Source organism: Dipodomys merriami, unplaced genomic scaffold, assembly GCF_024711535.1.
Source record: "Dipodomys merriami isolate MVZ:Mamm:240054 unplaced genomic scaffold, mDipMer1.0.p SCAF_509, whole genome shotgun sequence".
NCBI classification, from domain to species: domain Eukaryota; kingdom Metazoa; phylum Chordata; class Mammalia; order Rodentia; family Heteromyidae; genus Dipodomys; species Dipodomys merriami.
Genome location: NW_027206079.1, coordinates 523,337 through 544,586, shown reverse-complemented (window position 1 = coordinate 544,586; position 21,250 = coordinate 523,337). Strand labels below are relative to the sequence as shown.

The window sequence follows — 21,250 nt, the reverse complement described above, 5'->3', positions numbered from 1 at the left end:
GATCACAGGCACACATCCTGTCTCAGCACCCCACCCCCACCTGGTCCTGGCCCACAGGCCCCTGCTTCCTGGAGGGTCATGGCAGTCGGCATGGCCACGTGGGCAGAGGCCGATGGCCCTCCAGGTGCTGCGGGTGCCAAGAGGCTGGGCCAGGCTGGGCCAGGCAGCCGGCGGAGGCGGCAGCGCCGGCGGCAGCGGTGATGGGGCAGTGATGGGGCTGGAAGGATGTGTCTGCCTCTGGCAGTACCTGGGAGAGAGCAGAGTGCGGCAGGCAGGTTTTGGGTGAGGTCCCGCCCCGTGGTGTGGTGTGCCGTGCCGGCCGTGCCAGCAGCCTGCCCGCACTCCACTCCTCCCACAATGGCCCCATTGTTCCCAACAGCCAGGCAGTTTGGAGGAGGTTCCTCAGCCACCCCTACCCCCCCCCCCAAAGAGGGGGCCAGATTAACCCCTTGGAGGGCTGAGGCCAGGTGATGGTCCCCAGGGAGCTGCCCTGTGCTCCCCTCTCACCCGCTTCTGGAAATGGAGACTTGGGAAGTCACTACCTAACCCACATGCAGCCAGCAGCCAGCAGCCACCTCCTGAGATCAGGCCATCCCACCAGGTAGACCCTCTCCCACCCCCACGCCGGTGCAGGTGCCAGGGGCCAGGAAGTGCCAGTGGACTGGCTAGAGGAGACCAGATATATTTGGGCTGGTGGGGCTAATTCCAGCCGCCACCGCCTGCCCTACTGGCTCCCCAGCTCCTTTCCTTCCTGTGAAACCAGAGCTGGGTTGGGCCTAGCTCAGGATTTCGGTGGATTTAAAGAGGCAGCACCATCGCTGCCAGCCTGACTTCCTTTCCCCCTCCCCAGGTAGGGTCTGGGGCAGAGAGAAGGCTAGGGAGCGTCAAGCGCCTCCCTTGGCCCGGGCTAACCCCTGCCCCTGGCCTCCGTTGGGGTACCAAGCTTCTGGCACTCTTCTCTTCCAGAGCCTTGGGCGGGTGGGGTGGGCGGGGGTGGGCTGTGGTTTCCTGTGTTGGCTGTTTGTGCCTGGCCTAGAGTGCCCGCCGCCTGCCTGGGCTTCCTGCCCTGTCTTGTTTCCTTGTGCCCCCCACCCTTCTGTTCTGGGGGAGGGAGCAGCTAGGGATTGGGCAGCAGTCTTTGGGGGCACCCCACTGCCAGGGCAGAGGCCACCCGGTAATGGCTTACAGGAGCCAAGAGAAGCGAGGTGCCACAGGTTTGCCTAGGCAGTGCCACTTGTCCCTTGCGGGCTCTGGGAGGGACAGTGACCCAGCATGGGCACAATGACTCTCCTCCAGGCACCCTGCTCAAGGGCCTAGGCTGGAAGGTTCTAGGGTCAGCCCCAGCAGGGTTGGGGTTGCCTGGCCTCACCCTGGGGATACAGGTGGGGTGGGGCTGGAAACTCCCAGGCAAAACCTCCCAAGCAAAACCTTGATTTGCATGGACTCCTCTCTCAGTGGGGGCGGGGGGGGGCAGGAGGAAGTGGGGAGAGTTGCTAGGAACCAGGGCCAGGGGAAGCCCCCCCCCCCCAGCCCAAAAGTTCCCACACAGAGGGTCCCAGAGTAGCACCTTGGTCCTTGAGCAGATTTCCTGCTAGGCTGTAAATCTGTGACCTCCCCACCCAGCCACTGAGCCACCAGCTCAGGAAGAGGAAGTGACCATACAGGAGACCTAAGGACCAGGGACCTGATACCCAGGGGAAAGGGGTCCTTGAGGCCTTGTTGTCTGGGGGTGGCGGGGTAGATCTTCAGCTAGATGTCAAGGATTTTGCTCCTGGTGCCCCCAGCAGAGGTGTGTTGTCACGAATGACAGGGAGTTCTAGTTGTACATTTTTCTTTCTAGAAGCGCCTGGCTGTTGCACATGAGGCTTTCCAAAGCCTTTCCTCACTGCCTGTGTGGGGTTTTTGTGTTTATTTATTCATTTTTATCCCTGTCCCTGGGCTAGCTAGCGCTCCACCACTTGAGGCATAGCTCCACTCCCAACTTTTTTTTTTGGGGGGGGTCCAGTCGTGGGGCCTGAACTCTAGGCCTGGGCGCTGTCCCTCAGCTCTTCAGCTCAAGGCTAGCGCTCTACCACTTGAGCCACAGCGCCACTTCCGGCTTTTTTCTTTTGGCTTATGTGGTGCTGAGGAGGGCCTCATGCATGCAAGGCAAGCGCTCTACCACTGAGCCACCTTCCCAGCCCAACTTTTTTTTCTTTTTATGTTTCAATGGAGTTAAAAGTCTTATAGCCTTTCCTGCCTGGGCTGGCTTTGAACTGTGATCTTCAGATCTCAGCCCCTGAGTAGCTAGGATTGCAGGCGAGAGCCACTGGCTCACTGGTTTTTCTGTTTTGTTTGGCAGAGCTGGGATTGAACCCGGGACTGTGCATGTGCTAGCTCTACGACTGAGGTAGTTTTAAGCAGAGCAGTGAGACTGGCGGGGCCAGCTGATCACCAAGCTGAGGCTCCCAATGTGGAAGTGGGCAGGGTGGAAGCAGGCGGGTGCGGCTGGAGTCTGGAAAGCCACCCTACCTGGGGCAATTGTGTTGAGCTGAGCTGGTGCTGAACGCCTGGAAGTTCTGGGCACCACGCCTCCTTGGCTGTCTCTCCTAGCTGGGGTCAGGTTTGCTTTAACCTTTCAGGCTCTGTGTGATGCCGCTGCCACCCCCATATGATGGAAGGGGTGGGGGACTAATAACTCTGGCTCTTTATAGTCTTTTGTGTGTGTGTGCGTGTGTGCCAGTACTAGGGCTTGAACTTGAACTGGGTGCTGTCCCTTACTTAGCTTTTCTACTCAAAGCTAGCATTCTACTGCTTGAGCCACACCTCCAGATTTTTTGGTTTAAGAGTTTCCAGATTTGGGCTGGGAAGGTGGCTCAGTGGTAGAGCGCTTGCCTTGCATGCATGAGGCCCTGCCTGGTTCGATTCCTCAGCACCACATAAGCAAAAAAAAAAAAAAAAAAAAAAAACCAGAAGAGGCGCTGTGGCTCAAGTGGTAGAGCACTAGCCTTGAGCTGAAGAGCTGAGGGACAGCGCTCAGGCCCAGAGTTCAGGCCCCATGACTGGACCAAAAAAAAAAAAAAAGAGTTTCCAGATTTTTCCTGCCTTATCTGGCTTTGAACCCTGATCTTCAGATCTTAACCTCCTGATGTGACTAGGAGTAGCTGCCGCTCTTTTTCATTTTTTGAGACGGTCTCACCATAAACTCTTCAATCCTCCTGCCTCAGCCTCCCCCAAACTGGGGTAGAACACTACCACCACGCCCTAGTTTCAGGTTCCTGTCTCAGCCACTTTGCCCCAGGCACATTCTCTTGGGTATGCCTTCGGCCCTTTCTGCCCTTTCCTCTGGTGACTTGCACCTGCTCCTGTTTGTGAGCCAGCACGTGTCACCTCTGCCCAAACTCCCAGAGGTCCATCCATTTCCCTTCTCCAATCTTTGGGAGCTCCTGGAGTGGAAGGCTTCTTCATTCTCTACTGGAGAACGACCCTTCCAGGAACCAGCCCTTCCTGCCTCCCAAGGCCAGGCTGCCTAGTTGGTGTCTTCAGGGACTGTGTGGTGCAGGAGGAGGAGGAGGAGGAGGTGGTGGAGGAGGAGGGGATGGTGGAGGGGGAGGAGGAGGAGATCTTTAGGTGGTGGAGGGGGAGGAGGAGGAGATCTTTAGGGGCTGGGGCCTGCTCTTGAGGGGCAGTAGGAGGAAGTGTGAGATGGGAAAGTCCTGACTCATCCTTGCGTGACTCAGCTGGCCCTGAGGCTGGGTGGGAGCTAGGGGTGGGGTGGGGGGCATCTAAGATTCTGGGAAGAAGCCTTGGCCTCCCTGGGGCCACTGGAGCGGGCTGATTTCCTAATAGCCCCCCCCCTCCAATTTTCTAAGTCCTTGGTTTTGAGGGTGTGAATCAAAGGTAGTGGGGAGCCTCTGCCCTTGCCCTGCCTCAGCCCCCAGAGACTAAAGGCGGCCGCTGGCATGGGGAAGCCCACCCAGCCGGCGGCGTGAGCTCGGAGCAGAGTCCAGGCTCAGCGAGATGAGTTGGGTGCCTGGGAGGGGGGTTCTGCCATGCGCGTGCTATCACCTGGCCGGAGGGCACACTACTTCCTTTGCCCAGGCCTCAGTTTCCTCCTTGTGAAAGGGATCAGCTGGGGATGAAGGTGAGCCCTTGGGGCCGCACGGCTGAGGCCGGCTGTGACCCCACTGGGCCCTGGACTTTGGAGCCTTCCTCCCCTCCCCCAGAGGAGGCTGGGGCGCGGAAGGTCTCTGCGCCTCGGGGTGAAGTCAGGGTTAGGCGCCCACGGGGAGGCAGGTGGGGCTCCTCCACCCCCAGCCCGGGCCCGGCAGCTTCGCGGGCGGGAGCGTGCGCGGGTGTGTGGGGCAGGAGCTGTCCCGGGAGGAAGCTGGGGCCGCGTCCCCGCCCCTCCCCGGGGACCCGCGGCGGGGCCGGGTGGGGGCCGCGCGGGGCGGCCGCGTGCGGGGCTGCGTGGCGGCCTCCGCCTGCTTCTTTGTGACTCTCCAACCCAACTTTCTCTGGCTCCCCGGTGGCCGGGCCTCAGTCTCCTCATCTGCCCGACGAGTCGGGGCAGCAGCTCTGGCTCAGCCCGCTGGCGGACGTCTGTCTGTCCGTCCGTCGGTCGGTCCCCGGGGCCCGCACACCGCCGAGGGCTGGCGGGCCGCGAGCGCGCTTCTAGTTTCCTGGGCCCCGTGCGTGTCTTTGTCTCCCTGTCCACGTGTGAGCCGTGTGTGTGAGTCACACTTGGGGTGTCTGTGGGTCCCCATCTCCTCCCCGCCACCCCCCCCCCGCCGACGCCTGGCGGGCCCCGGCCGCGATGGCCCCCGCGGGGCCGGGCGCAGCAGCCCTCGCGGGGCTCGCCCGCGTGTCTGTCCGCGCGCTGGGGCGTGCGGGGCCCACGGGCCGCCGCGAGCCGCGTCCGCCTCCCGCTCTTGGCTGCTGCCCGCTGGCTCTGCCGCCCGCTCTGCCGCCCGCTCTGTCGCTCGCCCGCTCGCTCAGCTCTGCGCTCGGCTCGGCCGGAGGGGCGGGGGCGGCGGGGGAGGGGCGGCTGCATTCTTGCGGTCGGGGAGGAATCCGAGCCCGCGTTGCTGGTCTCCAGAAGAGCCCAGCTGCAGCCCCGGGGCCCCGCCGGGCCTCGCGCTGCCCGCCCGGGCCTGCCGGGATGGGCACGGGCTAGGCCTCGAGCTGGGGGCGGGGCGGGCCGCGCCCCCACCCCGGCCCCTCGGTGGCGGCGGCGCCCCGGGGCCCGGGCGCAGCGCTGGGGCGGGGCCCGCGGGATTCCCGAGCCCGAGTGAGGGGCGTGTCCGGCCGCGGGGAGTCCCCGGGGGCCCGGGCCGCCCCACGCGGCCACCTTCGCCCCCTTAACCCAGCGGGGAGGTCTGCTGGCCCGGGACCGCCAGCCCCCCCCCCTCGAGGGCAAGGTGGGGGAGGGATGGGGACCCGACTGACCTCCAGGAACGCGACCCCGGCTGGTAGCCTACCCTTCCCACCCCCCTGCCCTCGCCCGCTCGATAGTCGCAGGCCTGTCGGGTCCTCCCTTCTGTCCTCCCGCCCTGCTCCCCCTCTCCCCAAGTCACAAGTTTTCTCTTTGGGGCTTGTTGCTGCAGTCCGAGCTCCAGTACCGAGCACCTGGCTGGGCCCCGGGCACGCACAGGGGCCGTGGTCCCACTGTGTTTGGGAGCCATGAGGATCCTGGCTAACAAGACAAGGTGTGTGGGTGACTGGAGGGCGGGGTGTGTGGAGCGCGGGCCGGGGGGCCTCGCGCCAGCGCTGGCCTGTGCTGGCCTGGAGAGGGGGCTCCCAGGCCACGGGGGGGGGGCGGGGGCAGCCTGGGAAGGCCTGGCCTGGCTCGGGCAGGATCTGCACCCCAGCCTTAGCGCCGGGGCCCTGGGGCAGAGAGCACTGACAGCCGGCCATGCCTGCGTTTGGGTTCCTTCTAGCTCTTCCCTCCAAAAACCGTTACAGCCTGATCGCAGACCCCAGCTGCCCCTGGGGTGGGGTCCGCTGGGCCCCTCTGGCCTCAGTGCCAGTGTAGGGGCGGGAGGTGGAGAGCGGGTGGTGCCTGCCTCTCTCCGCCTCCCCAGAAGAAGCGGGCAGACAGGGCCAGGCGGCAGCAGCAGGACAGCCGAGCTGAAATAAATCTGAGCTGGTGTGGAATGAGGGGGGATAAATATCCTCTCCCGTGATGTGATCTTTCCAGCGGCTATTAATAGGTCTCCGGGGAGGGGGAGGCGGTGGGGGGAGCGGGCTGGAGCTTAAAGGGCCCGCAGCCCAGGCTGCAGGAATCCTTGGCTTCTAGCTGCAATCGTGTCTGCTTGACATGCCACTCCCCTCCCCCCTCCTCCAGCTCCAGCCCGCCGGCCCACCCTCTTCAGGCCTTCCCCTCCGGTTCTCAGAGCCGTCTGGGCTGGAGGGTACCACTCTCCCGAGTGCTTTTCCCACCCCCCCCTCCCCTGGGGAATAGGGCTGGGACCTGAACTGGGTGACTCATAGGTCTGTAGCCCTCCCCTTTCTGGTGTTGGGACACCAGAGGAGAGTTGAGATTTGGGACCTTGAAAGGAGTTGGAAGACAGCAAACCCTAGAGGGGGAGGGGGCAAAGGATGGGTCAGGTGTTGCCAGGGAAATGTGCAGTCTGATGGGTATTAGGGTGGGGGGGAACAGGGAGGCAGATTCTGCCAACCCAGAAGATCCTGGTTTTCACTTGAGTTGGGAAGGGGTATAGATGGGAAGAGATTGCCCAGGTGGACGGGGGGGGGGGGGGCATCGGCTTGTTGTTAAAGAGCTATGGATGGAGATGGGGGGTGGCAGGTGGTCTTGAGGTGGCACCCAGCCTCCCCTCCCACCAGGCAGGATGGGGCAGTTCCAAGTCCGGGAAGCCTGGCCCCAGTGAGGCTAACCTTTTGTGTCTTTCCTACCTTCTCCCAGGTTACCCCACCCCAGGAGGAGAGAAGCTCCAGGGAGCCCGCCGCTGTCCCCCCGCGGCCACTGCCCCCCTGCCCCAGCCAAACCAATGCACCCAGAAAATAAGTTGACCAATCATGGCAAGACAGGGAATGGCGGGGCCCAATCACAGCACCAGAATGTGAACCAAGGACCCACCTGCAACCTGGGCTCCAAGGGCGTGGGGGCAGGGAGCCATGGGGCCAAGGCCAACCAGATCTCACCTAGCAACTCAAGTCTGAAGAACCCCCAGGCAGGGGTACCCCCCTTCAGCTCACTCAAGGGCAAGGTGAAGCGGGAGCGTAGCGTGTCGGTGGACTCTGGAGAGCAGCGGGAGGCTGGGACCCCATCTTTGGATTCGGAGGCTAAAGGTACCCCAGTTCCTGAGCCCCAAAGATCTTTACATCATCCACAGCCCAAGACCCAAACTGTCCAGGAGGCCATGCCTCTTCTTGTCCCTGGTTCTTCTCCCCTGGTTCTCACCAGAACACCTTTCTCTCACCCCCACCCTGTCGGCCAACCAGGTGGTTCAGGATGGGGCTTGACCAGGGTGCTGCCTAGGGGCAGGGCTGGTCCCCATTGCGCCCCTGTATCCCCACTGCAGCCTGAGGGGAGAGGGAGGAGCAGACCTGCACACCTCCTCAGAGCCTCCTGCTATCCTCCTGGCTGGTAGGAGCCTTTCAGGGAACAGGCTTTGAGGCCTGGAAGAGTTGCAGAGGCCTTCCCTCATCTCCTCTCCCCTCCCCTCCCCTCCCTAATTAGAACCAGTTGTGGTTGGGGATTATGCTGTGCTTGGTATGGGGGGGGGAGGGGAAACAGGCAACCGGGGCTGGAGAGAGAAATCAGAAACAAATGGTGGTGTGGGGGGGGGCCAGGGACTGGCAAAGTGCCCACCATGGCCTGGGCAGTGCCCTCGGGAGCCAGGCGGCCCAGAGAATGGCTCTGGGACTCTGGATATGGGAGGAGTGGGCCTTCTTGGGCACTCACTCCTTTTCTGGTCTGGGCAGAGGTGGCGCCTCGGAGTAAGCGGCGGTGTGTGCTGGAGCGCAAGCAGCCGTACAGCGGGGACGAATGGTGCTCTGGCCCCGACAGTGAGGAGGATGACAAGCCCATCGGGGCCACCCACAGTGAGTACTCTTGATGTCGGGATTCCCAGGATTCCATGGCTGCCCTGAGGGAGCCTCTCTCCCACCTGGGACTTTATGAGGACAGAGTTGCGAGTCATAGCCAAGACCAAGCTCAAGCTTCTGATCTTCCATCCCACCTCTCAGACTCAGTCCTTCCCTGGACTGACAGACAGCCCAGCCCTTGTCTTCTGGATGCTCAAGGGCCCTTCTTCCGAAGGACTCTGGTGGATTGGGGTTCCTTCCTGGCCATCTCACCTATACCTCTACCATGAACGGCTGGCCTATGCTGCCACCTACTGGTCAGTAGAGGAAGGGCAGGAAAGGGCCACCCTCCCTGGGAGCAGGACAGTTGGCTCTGCTATTCAAAGCCATGCTAAGCCTGCATGTGAGAGACATGTGATTCACTACCGTGCCCTTTTCTAACCTCTGATGACCCTGGCATGTGCCCAGTGTATGTCACCAGGACGAGCAGTGGATGCACACTCCTCTTACTCTTTAATTGATCAGCATATATCCGTACCTCCCATGAGCAGAACCAGATACAACCCTTACAGAAGTGGAAACAGCATGTGGAGTGAGTGCACCATACTGGAGAGGGTCCAATATTAGAAGCCTGAACAGCTGGCTGGTACTTTAAAAGCCATGTCATCCTAGGTCTGCTCCTGCTTCCATGGGACTGACTGGTGGCCCATAGTCTTCGGCTGAACACTTCAGGGATAGCGCCATCCTTAGTTCACTTCTGTAACATTAGACTGCATCGCTGTAGAAATTTTGAAAGACAGGGAGATTAAAAGAGAAATTGCGAAGATTCCATGCCTAGTACTTGGAATGTGTTAGGTATACTGCTTGCTTCGTTTCCCTCTCTTTCTTCCCTCCTTCATTTCTTCCTCTCTTCCCTCCTTCCTTCCTTCCTCCCTCCCTCCCTCCATCCCTCCCTCCCTCCCTCCCTTCCTTCCTCTTTCTTCCTATTACCAAGGGCTTGAACTCAAGGCCTTGTCCATCAGCTTTTCCTGCTTGGAGCTGGAACTCCACACTTGAGCCACACTTACATTCTGGCATTTTGCTGGTTAATTGGATATAGAGTTTTGAAGACTTTTCTGCCCTGGCTGACCTCCAATCTTGATTCTCCAGGTCTTAGCCTTCTGAATAGTTAGGATTGTAAGTGTGCTGGCATTCTGTTTTTAAAGATTTCTTTCTTTCTTTTTTTAAAGCATGGCATCATGTTTGTTATAAAGGTGCTCTGCCACTTGAACTGTGATCCTCATGTATAATCTTGCTGAGTAGCTAGGATTATATAGTCATGAGCCACTAATACTTGGCCTCTTGAATCCTTCCTTAATGGAGGGGCAAATTAATGTAGGTGTTAATAGCTTAGGCTCAGAGGTCAGACTTGGTTTGTATTCCAAGAGTGCACTTGCTATCTGTAAATATGGGAAAAGACCTCAGTTTTGTCATCTATAAAAATCATCTACCTCATAAAGTCGGTATAAGGTATGAGTTGATCCATGTAACACACTTAGAACATTATCACAAAGTTCCTTTGTGAAATAAACCCTCACCATAGCTTGTCCTATGCGTGTTCTAAATTTACACTTTCCTCTTCAGGACAGTCTTTATGTATTAAGGCCAGCTCTCAAGTCTTTGCAGACTTCTGGCTTTGCTCTCCTATGCAAAAGTCCAGAGACAGGGTCCAGAGCAGGGTTATGATGGGGTGTATCAAGGAGGGAAACCCGATGCTGGGCCTTGGGAAGGTGGTATGCTGCCCTGGCCCCCAGGAGGCTTCAGGCGGGACTGTCCCGTACTGTCCGCAGGCCCTTCGATTAGTTTTTCTTGGCATGAGAATGGCTCCGGCCTCTTGAGTCATTAGTGACTAGTTTGGAACTTTTCTAAGGTAGGACTGAGTGAGAGTCAAGTTTATAACCCGGGAGCAAAAGTTTTCTTGGTGCTCAAGGTAGCTGGTCTCTTCTGACTGTTCCTGGGATGTCAGCCTGGGCTGTAAGGAAATTGTCTTACTGATTATCTGTGGAACTATGAGGTCAGAGGAAAGATTTTTTTTGCTTTTTAATTTCATGTGTATGCACATATGTGTGCTGGTACTGGACTTGAACTAAGGTCCTGAGTGCTGTTCCTTAAATTTTCACCCAAGACTGCCACTCTTATCACTTGATCCACCACTCCGCTTCTGACTCTTTGGTGGTTAATTGGAGATACAAGTCTCAAACTTTCCTGCCCAGACTGGTTTCCAACCACAACTCTCAGATCTCAGCCTTCTGAGTTGCTAGGATTACAAGTATGAGCCTTCAGCGCTCCAGCTACTACACTGCTTTTCTAATTCTATTATTGAGATTGATTTCTTTCATTGTGACAGAGTTGATCATATTTCTTTGACTTGTCCTCTGCAAGGCAGGGGCTGGTGTTTCTATTTTGTAGACAAACAGATATGGTCAGTGGAGGCACACACACACACACACACACACACACACACACGCACACAGGCACACGCACACGCACACGGCACACGGACCACACTGAATGGTGCAGAACAGAGCTAAGTAGGGCTTCGGGTTCCAGTTCGGGCCTTGCTGGTCCTAGCTGGGTGTATGAGCTTAGGTGAGTTACTGCATCCCTGCCAGGCTCATTTCCTCCTCTGTAAACTGGAGTGTGATGCCTTCCTCCCGGGAATGTGCTGGTGACGTGAAAATCACACCCGTAAGTATGGAGCGGAGTGCCAGGCAACACTTCCCCTGCCCCTCCTGCCACACTGTTGCCTTCGTGGGCATAGACTGCTCTAGGGCAGGCCAGGGTAGAAGCCAATGGTGTGACAATAAATCAGCCTGCTGGGTGTGTTGTAAGGTAGGGAGCACCCTAGGGTGGGGGCAGGGGGGTGGGGTGCGTTTGGGGGTACTGGCTGGTTCTTCCAAGCATCTGGGCCTTTCATGCACATTCCCTCACTTCTTCTGCAGATTGTAATGTAGCAGACCCAGCTATGGCGGCCCCACAGCTGGGTCCTGGCCAAACTGCCCAACTGCCCCTCAGTGAGAGCAGCGCTCCGGGCCCCCCTCACGGGCCCCCAGCAGGCCTACGCACAGATGCCCCGGGAGGCGGGGGTGGCGGCGGGAATGTGCCCGGAAAGCCTCCATCCCAGTTCGTGTATGTCTTCACCACCCACCTGGCCAACACGTAAGTGCCTTGGGGGAGAAGGGCTGCCCTGCACCCTTGGTCTGGGGTCTCCGGTGAGCTCGCGGGGGGGGAATGCGGGTGGGCTCCCGTCTGCTTGCTTCTTCTCCTGAGCGGTCTGCGGCCAACGCCTCCTCAGGGCTGCGGAGGCTGTGTTCCAGGGCCGGGCAGACTCCATCCTGGCCTACCACCAGCAGAATGTGCCCCGGGCCAAGCTGGACCAGGTGAGTGTGGTCCCCAGCTCGCCCCGGAGATGGGTGGGGATGCCCCTTTTCCTGTCTCACACCCTGCCTTGGTCCTCCTGCAGGCCCCCAAAGTGCCACCCACCCCAGAACCGCTACCCTTGAGCACACCGTCAGCAGGCACCCCGCAGTCCCAGCCACCCGCCCTGCCGCCTCCCCCGGCCCCTGGCAGCGCCCCCCCGGCTCTGCCTCCAGAGGGGCCCCCCGAGGACACCAGCCAGGACCTGGCCCCCAACTCGGTGGGCGCTGCCAGCACAGGCGGCGGGACCGGGGGCACCCATCCCAACACCCCGACAGCTGCCACCGCCACCAACCCTCTGCCTCCTGGAGGAGACCCCAGCGGTGCCCCGGGCCCAGCCCTGCTGGGGGAAGCCCCTCCCACCGGAAACGGGCAGCGCAGCCTGGCGGGCTCTGAGGGTCTGTCCAAGGAGCAGCTGGAGCATCGCGAGCGCTCCCTCCAGACCTTGCGAGACATCGAGCGGCTGCTGCTCCGGAGCGGAGAGGCAGAGCCCTTCCTCAAGGGGCCCCCGGGAGGAGGCGGCGAGGGGGGGCCCCCAGCACAAGCCCCCCCAGCCCCCCAGCCGCCGCCCTCCGGCCCTCCCAGCGGGCTGAAGAAGTATGAAGAGCCCTTGCAGTCCATGATTTCACAGACACAGAGCCTGGGGGGCCCCCCGCTGGAGCATGAAGTGCCCGGGCACCCCCCGGGGGGGGACATGGGGCAGCAGATGAACATGATGATGCAGAGACTGGGCCAGGACAGCCTGACGCCCGAGCAGGTGGCCTGGCGCAAGCTGCAGGAGGAATATTACGAGGAGAAGCGGCGGAAGGAAGAGCAGATTGGGCTGCACGGAGGCCGCCCCCTGCAGGACATGATGGGCATGGGGGGCATGATGGTGAGGGGGCCCCCGCCTCCCTACCACAGCAAGCCCGGGGATCAGTGGCCCCCTGGGATGGGCACGCAGCTGCGGGGACCCATGGATGCCCAAGACCCCATGCAGCTCCGCGGTGGACCTTCCTTCCCTAGCCCTCGCTTCCCAGGCAGCCAGATGCAACGGATGCCGGGGTTCGGGGGCATGCAGAGTCTGCCCATGGAGGTGCCCATGAATGCCATGCAGAGGCCTGTGAGGCCGGGCATGGGTTGGACTGAAGACTTGCCCCCTATGGGGGGACCTGGCAATTTTGCCCAGAACGCCGTGTCCTACCCAGGTGGGCAGGGTGACTCGGAGAGGTTCATGACCCCCCGGGTGCGGGAGGAGCTGCTGCGCCACCAGTTGCTGGAGAAGCGGTCGATGGGCATGCAGCGGCCCCTGGGCATGGCGGGCGGCGGCATGGCGCAGAGCATGGAGATGGAGCGGATGATGCAGGCACACCGGCAGATGGACCCCGCCATGTTCCCCGGGCAGATGGCTGGTGGCGAGGGCCTGGCGGGCACTCCAATGGGCATGGAGTTTGCCGGAGGCCGGGGCCTCCTGAGCCCCCCGATGGGGCAGACCGGGCTGAGGGAGGTGGACCCGCCCATGGGGCCGGGCAACCTCAACATGAACATGAACGTGAACATGAACATGAACATGAACCTGAACGTGCAGATGACCCCACAGCAGCAGATGCTCATGTCGCAGAAGATGCGGGGCCCCGGGGACATGATGGGACCCCAGGGCCTCAGTCCTGAGGAGATGGCCCGGGTGCGAGCCCAGAACAACAGCGGCATGATGGGCGGCCCGCAGAAGATGCTCATGCCTTCGCAGTTTCCCAACCAGGGCCAGCAGGGCTTCTCTGGGGGCCAGGGACCCTACCAAGCCATGCCTCAGGACATGGGCAACACCCAAGACTTGTTCAGCCCTGACCAGAGCTCAGTGCCCATGGGTACCGTGGGCACCACCCGGCTCAGCCACATGCCTCTTCCCCCCGTGTCTAATGCCCCTCCTGGCCCTGTACATCCTGCGCCCAGCCGGGGCCTCGGCCGAAGGCCTTCAGACCTGACCATCAGTATTAACCAGATGGGCTCGCCGGGCATGGGGCATCTGAAGTCACCCACGCTTAGCCAGGTGCACTCACCCCTGGTCACCTCACCTTCCGCCAACCTCAAGTCACCCCAGACTCCCTCGCAGATGGTACCCCTGCCTTCCGCCAATCCTCCGGGACCTCTCAAGTCGCCCCAGGTCCTCAGCTCCTCGCTCAGTGTGCGTTCGCCCACCGGCTCACCCAGCAGGCTCAAGTCTCCTTCCATGGCGGTGCCTTCTCCGGGCTGGGTGGCCTCACCCAAGACAGCCATGCCCAGCCCCGGAGTCCCCCAGAATAAGCAGCCGCCTCTCCCCATGAACTCTTCTTCCACCCTGGGCAGCATGGAGCAGGGTGAGTCAGCCGGGCTGGCCAGCGGGGCCTGGATTGGGTTGGTCTCTGCAGCGGCTGGGGCGGGTGGGGACATTTGTGTTGGGCTTTCCTGGGGTGGGGGTGGGGAGCACGTGTGCCTTCTCAGCATTTTGAAGGGTCACACTTGGGAAATGCAGCCTCGCCGTCCCGCCTGAATCACTGGGAGAATGGGTGGGCCGCGGTTCACTTGGGTTTGGTGTTCAGTGAAATGTGGGGGTGTCCGAAGGACTCAGGTGCAGACTTTTGGAACTGACCTCTTCCCCAGTCCCCTCCACCCCCACCCCCATCCGAGCAGCCAAATTCAGCCTCCCCTCCCCAGTCACTCCCCTGCTGTTTTTCTGTCTCCCCGCTTCTGTAGGTACCCTCCCGCCTAGCGGTCCCCGGAGCAGCTCCTCAGCGCCTCCTGCCAACCCTCCCAGCGGCCTCATGAACCCCAGCCTACCATTCACTTCCTCCCCAGACCCCACCCCTTCCCAGAACCCCCTGTCCCTGATGATGTCCCAGATGTCCAAGTACGCCATGCCCAGCTCCACCCCGCTCTACCACAATGCCATCAAGACCATTGCCACCTCAGACGACGAGCTGCTTCCCGATCGGCCCCTGCTACCCCCGCCACCGCCACCGCAGGGCTCCGGGCCAGGTGCGGGGCCAGGAAGGGGGCCCTGGAAATGGGAAGAGAGACCCTGGGCATGGCCGTGTGAGGTCTGGGGGACCCACCCCACCCTCTGCAGGCATCTCGCGGAGCCCATCCCAGAGCACTTGACTGGTCTCAGCGCTCTGTGATGATGCATCCGTGTGAGCCGGGCACCTGTGGCTCACACCTGTAATCCTAGCTACTCAGGAAGCTGAGATCTTAGGATCATGGTTCAAAGCCAGAAAAGTCTGTGAGACCCTTATCTCCAGTTAACCACCAAAAAAGTCCTAAGTGGAGCTGTGGCTCAAGCGATAGCCTTGAGCACAAAAGCTCAGGGACAGCGCCCAGGCTCCGAGTTCAAGTCCCAGGACCTACACCAGGAAAAATAAAAAGGGGTGGGGGTGGGGGGTGCAGAACTTGGGCTCTTAGCGTCTAGCTTAATCACTTCTAGAACCTTTCTCACGGCCAGGGACACCAGTGGTCAAAATTCCAGCTCTGTACCACTTGGCTGGGCAGTGGGGCCCGAGGGGGATCTGCACCTCCTCCCCCAGCTGGGTGCAAATGGCTCCTAATGCCCTGTCCTCTCTCCCTGCCCGCAGGCCTCAGCAACAACCAGCCCAACCAGATGCACCTGAACTCCACTGCTGCCCAGAGCCCCATGGGCTTGAACCTACCAGGCCAGCAGCCCCTGTCCCACGAGCCCCCACCCGCCATGTTACCCTCTCCCACCCCTCTGGGCTCCAACATTCCACTGCACCCCAATGCACAGGGGACAGGGGGCCCCCCTCAAAACTCCATGATGATGGCCCCAGGAGGCCCAGACTCCCTGAATGCCCCCTGTGGCCCCGTGCCCAGCTCCTCCCAGATGATGCCCTTCCCTCCTCGGCTGCAGCAGCCCCATGGTGCCATGGCCCCCACGGGGGGCACGGGTGGGGGGCCCGGCCTGCAGCAGCACTACCCCTCGGGCATGCCTCTGCCCCCCGAGGACCTGCCCAGCCAGCCGCCGGGCCCCATGCCCCCGCAGCAGCACCTGCTGGGCAAAGGCATGGCTGGGCGCATGGGCGACGCCTACCCGCCGGGGGTGCTCCCTGGGGTGGCATCAGTGCTGAACGACCCCGAGCTGAGCGAGGTGATCCGGCCCACCCCGACGGGGATCCCCGAGTTCGACTTGTCGAGGATCATCCCCTCTGAGAAGCCAAGCAGCACCCTTCAGTACTTTCCCAAGAGCGAGAACCAGCCCCCCAAGGCCCAGCCCCCCAATCTGCATCTCATGAACCTGCAGAACATGATGGCGGAGCAGACCCCCTCTCGGCCCCCCAACCTCCCGGGCCAGCAGGGAGTCCAGCGGGGGCTCAACATGTCCATGTGCCACCCCGGACAGATGTCCTTGCTGGGCAGGACAGGTGTGCCCCCACAGCAGGGCATGGTACCCCACGGCCTGCACCAGGGGGTCATGTCCCCACCACAAGGCCTCATGACCCAGCAGAATTTCATGCTGATGAAGCAGCGGGGGGTGGGGGGCGAGGTCTACGGCCAGCCCCCCCACATGCTCTCCCCGCAGGGCTCGCTCATGGGCCCCCCGCCCCAGCAGAACCTCATGGTGTCTCACCCCCTGCGGCAGCGCAGTGTGTCTCTGGACAGCCAGATGGGCTACCTCCCTGCGCCGGGCGGCATGGCCAACCTGCCCTTCTAGTGGTCCCCGTGCGGGGCCGGAGCTGGGCAACACTGCAAAGATGCTAACCTTCCGAGTCTCTTCCCTCCTGTGTGGGATGGTCTGCGTCCGGGGGTGGGGCCGGGGGTGGGCGGGGCCTTGTGTGGGGGAGTGGCATTTGTGGAAATCAGACGTGCTGGCAGCTTAGAGGAAGTGGCGGAGTGTGGGGGGGAGAGGGGTTGGGGATTGGGGTTTGTTCCTTCATTTTGGCCACCAGGACAGCCCCTCCTCCACCCCTCCAGTTCCTATGGAATCTGTATTCCCTCTGTCCTCTGTCCTCCGTTACCTCCCAGCCTTTCAGCTATGCTTCCGGTCCTTGGGGGAGAGGAGGAGGAGAGGGTCTCTTCTCCCTCCGTCCCTTTGTCTGCTATCTCCTCATTGCTTCAGCTCCACCCCCCTGCTCTGCTCTTACCTGTTTGTTTTTGCCTTCTGTCTTTTCCTTCCACCATCCCCTCACTCACCCCTGCAGGCAGCTGGCCGGGTGGGCAGGTGCCAGCCGGAGCTGTAAATAGAGCACTGAGCTTTTGTGCCGGTTTGTGCGTGTGCTGTATTTCTGTGTTTTATAGAAGTCACACCCCCCCTCAAAAAAAAAAAAAAAAGAAGGGTAAAGGAAACCCTTCCCCCCTTTGCAAATAGTTGCCCCTTCCATTCCCTTGGACCCAGAGACACCGTCCTACACATCCACCCCGGGAAAGGAGAGAGGATCTGCCCCACACCTGAATGAGGTCAGACCACCTGCTGGTGAGCTCCAGCCGGGCTGAGGCTCCAGGCCCAGGCGGCAGCCATCTGCTGCTGCGGAGTGACAAGGGGCCCCACCTCCCGTTGTGGGTGTCTGGGTGCCCCTGCTGCTACATCTTAGCTGGAACTTGAAGCCCTTTGTCCCCAGTCTGGGGTGAAGGGAAGGAGGAAGGGGCAGCGACTGTGTGGCCCCCTTGAGTGGAGCCATCAGAGGGGGTGGCATGATGCTGCAGGAGCTCTGGGCCACAGAACCCCCAGGGTCCCAACTCTCCCAGAGACCACCAAAGAGGAGCAGGGTTTGGCTGAGTCAGTCCGCCTCCTCCCTTTCTAGTCTCCACCCCCAAGGACTGAGTTGCAGAAGTGTGTGTGTGTGTGTGTGTGTGTGTGTGTACGTACGTGTGTGTACGTGTGTGTATGTGTGTGTGTGTGTGTACGTGTGTGTGTGTGTGTACGTATGTGTATGTGAAGCGGAACTAGAGAGCACCCCACTGCCTCTGCCTATCTACTCCTTGGCAAATCCTTCTGCCCAGGGCTCAGGGCCATGTACCAGACCTGTCTCCGCCCACCCAGGCTCAGCCACTGCCTCCTCCTTAGTCCTCTCCCTGTTTCTTCCCAGAGCGTTCCCAGCCCGTCACTGGTCAGAGCCAAAGCCATACATGACTGGGCGTTTTGCCCCACTTGACCCCAGGAGTAAAGACCTTTTGCTTCCTTCCCTGCCTTGTGAGGTGGCAGGGCAGTTATCTGGCTGGGGTCTTTGCTGCCCTGCCCCTAGGGCCAAGGGCCATTCTAGACAGCATCCTCTCCCAGGGCCCGTCCCCAGCCTTCCTGACCTGCCTGCAGGGTCTGGTCTCACCTTGGCAGCTGTAATACAAAGGGAATTAGTGCCCACTTCTCCCAGTTGGTGCTGTCCTCTTGGTCCACCATCAACCAGGTCACATGCCACTTCCTTCTCCAGGACTAGCTGCAGGCCCCTGACTCCCTAATACCTCCCAGAGGCCATGGCCGGGGCCTCTGTGTGGTGGGGGGGTCCTGCCCTCCCTCCTGGCAGGCACTCTGTCTTGTCCTGCCTCGACCTGGGCCCTCACCCCTGTCCTACAACTGCCCAAACTGTCCTGCTCTGTTTCCTGCCCCGAAGAGAGGCCTCAGACCACAAAGGCTCTCCCCATGCCCTCCTGGCGTCCTCCTCTCCTACCACTAGCTCCCAAGGGAAACTCCACAGGCCAGCCTTCTCCCCTCCATCCATGGCCATGCCCCTCGCCATTTTGTACCATTATATAAATATATATATAAATATAAATATATAAATACAATATGTGAAGACATCTTCGTTTTTATTTTGAAACAATTTTTAGGCTTGTTCCGGGGGTCTCTGTGCTGCCTGTACTGTATTGACCTGTTTTATAGGTGCCTTTTTATTAAAAAGAGAAAATTCAGAATCCAATATGTTGCCTTTTTGCTTCTGTGTCTGGCTTCTCCACTGTCCAGCTTGCTATTGGATGCCAGGAGTAAAGGGGCGGGGGGGGGGGAGGCGCATCACCCTGTAATCAGCTCTTGGAGCCCAAGAGCTGATTTTCCCAGTGGAGACCTCCCGGGGAGCTTAGCTGGTTAGCATTAGTGGGACTGGGCAGTCCACATGGACCCTCAGCAAGTGTAGGAGTCTCTGATGCCACACCCCAAATCAGAGGCTGAGAAAAGGGAGTCCAGGGCTACCTGAGATGTCTCCCCCAGCCTGCCAGGGAGCTTCCTCTCAGGGGCAGGACAGAACTTCCTGGGGCCTGAGGACTGGGACCTTTTATGCTGCCCTGCCTGAGGTGACTCAGTAGGTAGAAACTTCCAGAGAATCCTTTCAGTCTTTTTCTCCAGTCTCCTGTTCTTAGTCTCCAGCTGACTTAGGTAAGTGCTCCCTCTGCTGAGACCAGGAGCCTTCGGCTGCAGCTGTGTCTTAGACCCTGAAGAATATGGGAAGGGAGGCAGGGCCGGAAGGAATAAGTTTGCCTACTTCCTCATCAGTGCCCAAAGCCCACTAGGACCCTAGCCCACCCTGGGAATTTTCCATCCACCTCTACTTGATACCTGAGCAGATAAGACAGCGGGGCTTTGGTTCCTACTCTTCCTCCTTGGAGTCTTCATTCCTACACTGGGGCTGGGTAGCTGCCTTGCCCTTGGCTCTTCCTTAGGACACTGCCGAGCGTCCAGGGACAGGTGGTGTCTGTCCTCAGTGCTGTCCAGGACCTGGGGACGTGAGCTGCTCCAGCATTGGTTTGGCTAGAGCCAGGGCAGCTACCTAACATGGACTGGCCCTAGCTTCCTGTTTGATCAAGGCAGCTGAGGGGCTGGTGGCCTGGCAGAATACTTGTTATTAAGGAACTGAGGCCCATGGTTAAGGCCACACTCTGCCATCTCTAAGCCTTCACTCATTCCTTGGCGCCCAGTGAAAAGAGATCACCAGATGGCTCAGGCAGAAAGGAGTTTATTGGGGGAGAGCAAACTGCTGACCCACACCGGATGAAGGTATGCAGAGGGGGAACTAATCATGGAGACTGATTCTTTAGGGAGAGGGCGGGGGAGGAAGGTATGGCCACAGCAGATGTGGATGTAACCTCAGAGGAGGAGGAAGTAACCTCCAAGGGTGGGGGACCTCCCACTGCCCCCAGGATTACCTGCATTACAGATGCTGGGCGGGGACTTCCAAGGGAAGGGGCCTTGTATGCACGGAGGAGAAGGACCATTTTCCCCATGTGGACCTAACAGCTTCTCCTGGCTTCAATTCTTTAAGATAATTGTTAGGGAAACGGAAGAAAAAGGAAAAAGGAAAAGAAATAGGCTGGACTTGAGGGTGGTGAGTGGGCCATGGGGGCAACATGGGGTTATGAGAACAAAGCAGATTCCCATCATTTGAAACCCTGAAGGGTACAAAGAGTTAAGGGATGTCATGACCTTCTCTAGCCACTTCCTGCTGACTGGGGGCATCGAGGAGTCACAGGGGCTGGGGTCTTCAGGGTCCAAGTCTGTGGCTGGGCGGGGCCAGGCGGTGTAAGCGAAAGCCTCTGGTTGCTTGCAGTAATATGATGGCCATGACTTGCTCCCAGGTAGTGTCCTGAGTGAGGGTTATTATCCTGTTAAAGAAAAACTTTTGAAAAAGGTTAAGAAAGCAGGGTCTAAGAGGAAGAATAAGAGGATGACTGTTAAAGGTCATCATAGGGGGTCAACCAGGGAGCCGTTGTGGGAGCGAATCCCACCAGGATGTCCTTTGGAGTGATTCCTATCATCTATTGAGATGTTTCTGGAATTGAGTCAAGATCAGGCAAAAGGCTGACCAGGTGGCGGGACCAGTTGATATGAATGACACAGGAGAATGCACCCTGGTCACAAACCAGAAAAAATTCCATTAGGAGTACAAATCCAGTTGTTTCCCATTACAGGGAAGGAGGAATTTCCATAAAGCTGGATTGGGGGCAGGAAGGGAGTGTCTAGGTTTTCTAGCAACTGGGTAGGGGAGAGCATGGTGGACTGGTTTAGAGTAAGCAGTCAGGGGCTGGGGCTGGATTGGAGTGGTTAAGGGCCTGGTGGAAGGCCTGGGTAGATATCTGGATTATGGAGATGGATAGCACCCAGGAAGGCACCAAGCAAGGCAAACTGTCCTGAGTCCAAGACTCACTATAAATAAAAAATAGCAGGTAACAAAGGCAAGAATGTAAGTTCCTGTCCAGTTAGAAAGTAGACAGGTATGGATGTTAGGTAGGTATCCTTATTAATTATCTTTCTCTTGACTTCCTGGCTGTGGTTAATTTTGAAAGGGCAAGCACAAAATGATTCCATTTAGGATCTGAAACCATCCCTTAGTATCTGCCTTTGGGTGGACCCTTGTCACCAGGACAAGCTTTGTCCTGGGTATGTCTGCTTCATGCTGAGATCTTATCAGTCATAAGGCTTGAACTCGGGGCATAGGCACTGTCCCTGAGCTCTTTTGCTCAAGGCTAGCGCTCTACCACTTTGAGCCACATCACCACTTGCAGCATTTTGCTGGTTAGAGGTAAGAGTCCCAGAGGTATTTTTCTGCTTGGGCTGGCTTTGACCTCAGATCAAATGAGCCTTTGTCAAAAGCCCCTTACTCCAATTGGAGCAACAAAGAGCTCAATGGAAACAGGTGTTTTTGTTTTTGTTTTAAAACAAGCTCCAGGGTTTACCTGCAGCTTGTTAAGAAGTTAAGTTTGACCAATAAATCCTTGGAAGAGTTATTTATCCCTAAGTAGGCCTGAGTAAATTCTGCAGAGGTAAAATTTGTAATAATAAACTCAGTAGACAAGAAAGATTTAAAACAGCAACTGATTA

General features: G+C 59.3%; 1 protein-coding gene across 5 annotated transcripts in view; it reads left to right on the top strand.

The window, feature by feature from the left end:
• Nucleotides 1-18,359, top strand: part of LOC138810776 (B-cell CLL/lymphoma 9-like protein) — a 29,517-nt gene extending 11,158 nt beyond the window's left edge. For 2 of the 5 annotated variants that reach the window (XM_069998027.1, XM_069998028.1), the window contains 8 exons: nucleotides 5,586-5,687; nucleotides 6,905-7,290; nucleotides 7,927-8,046; nucleotides 11,010-11,226; nucleotides 11,363-11,447; nucleotides 11,531-13,817; nucleotides 14,194-14,475; nucleotides 15,069-18,359. In XM_069998027.1, coding sequence (XP_069854128.1) covers nucleotides 5,662-5,687; nucleotides 6,905-7,290; nucleotides 7,927-8,046; nucleotides 11,010-11,226; nucleotides 11,363-11,447; nucleotides 11,531-13,817; nucleotides 14,194-14,475; nucleotides 15,069-16,162 — 4,497 coding nt within the window. In that variant the 5' untranslated portion in view covers nucleotides 5,586-5,661 and the 3' untranslated portion in view covers nucleotides 16,163-18,359. Of the gene's footprint in view, nucleotides 1-5,585; nucleotides 5,688-6,904; nucleotides 7,291-7,926; nucleotides 8,047-10,680; nucleotides 10,756-11,009; nucleotides 11,227-11,362; nucleotides 11,448-11,530; nucleotides 13,818-14,193; nucleotides 14,476-15,068 lie in introns of those variants that run through there. The other 3 variants (XM_069998030.1, XM_069998029.1, XM_069998031.1) reach the window with 2 other exon arrangements.
• The last annotated feature ends 2,891 nt before the right edge of the window (nucleotides 18,360-21,250 follow it).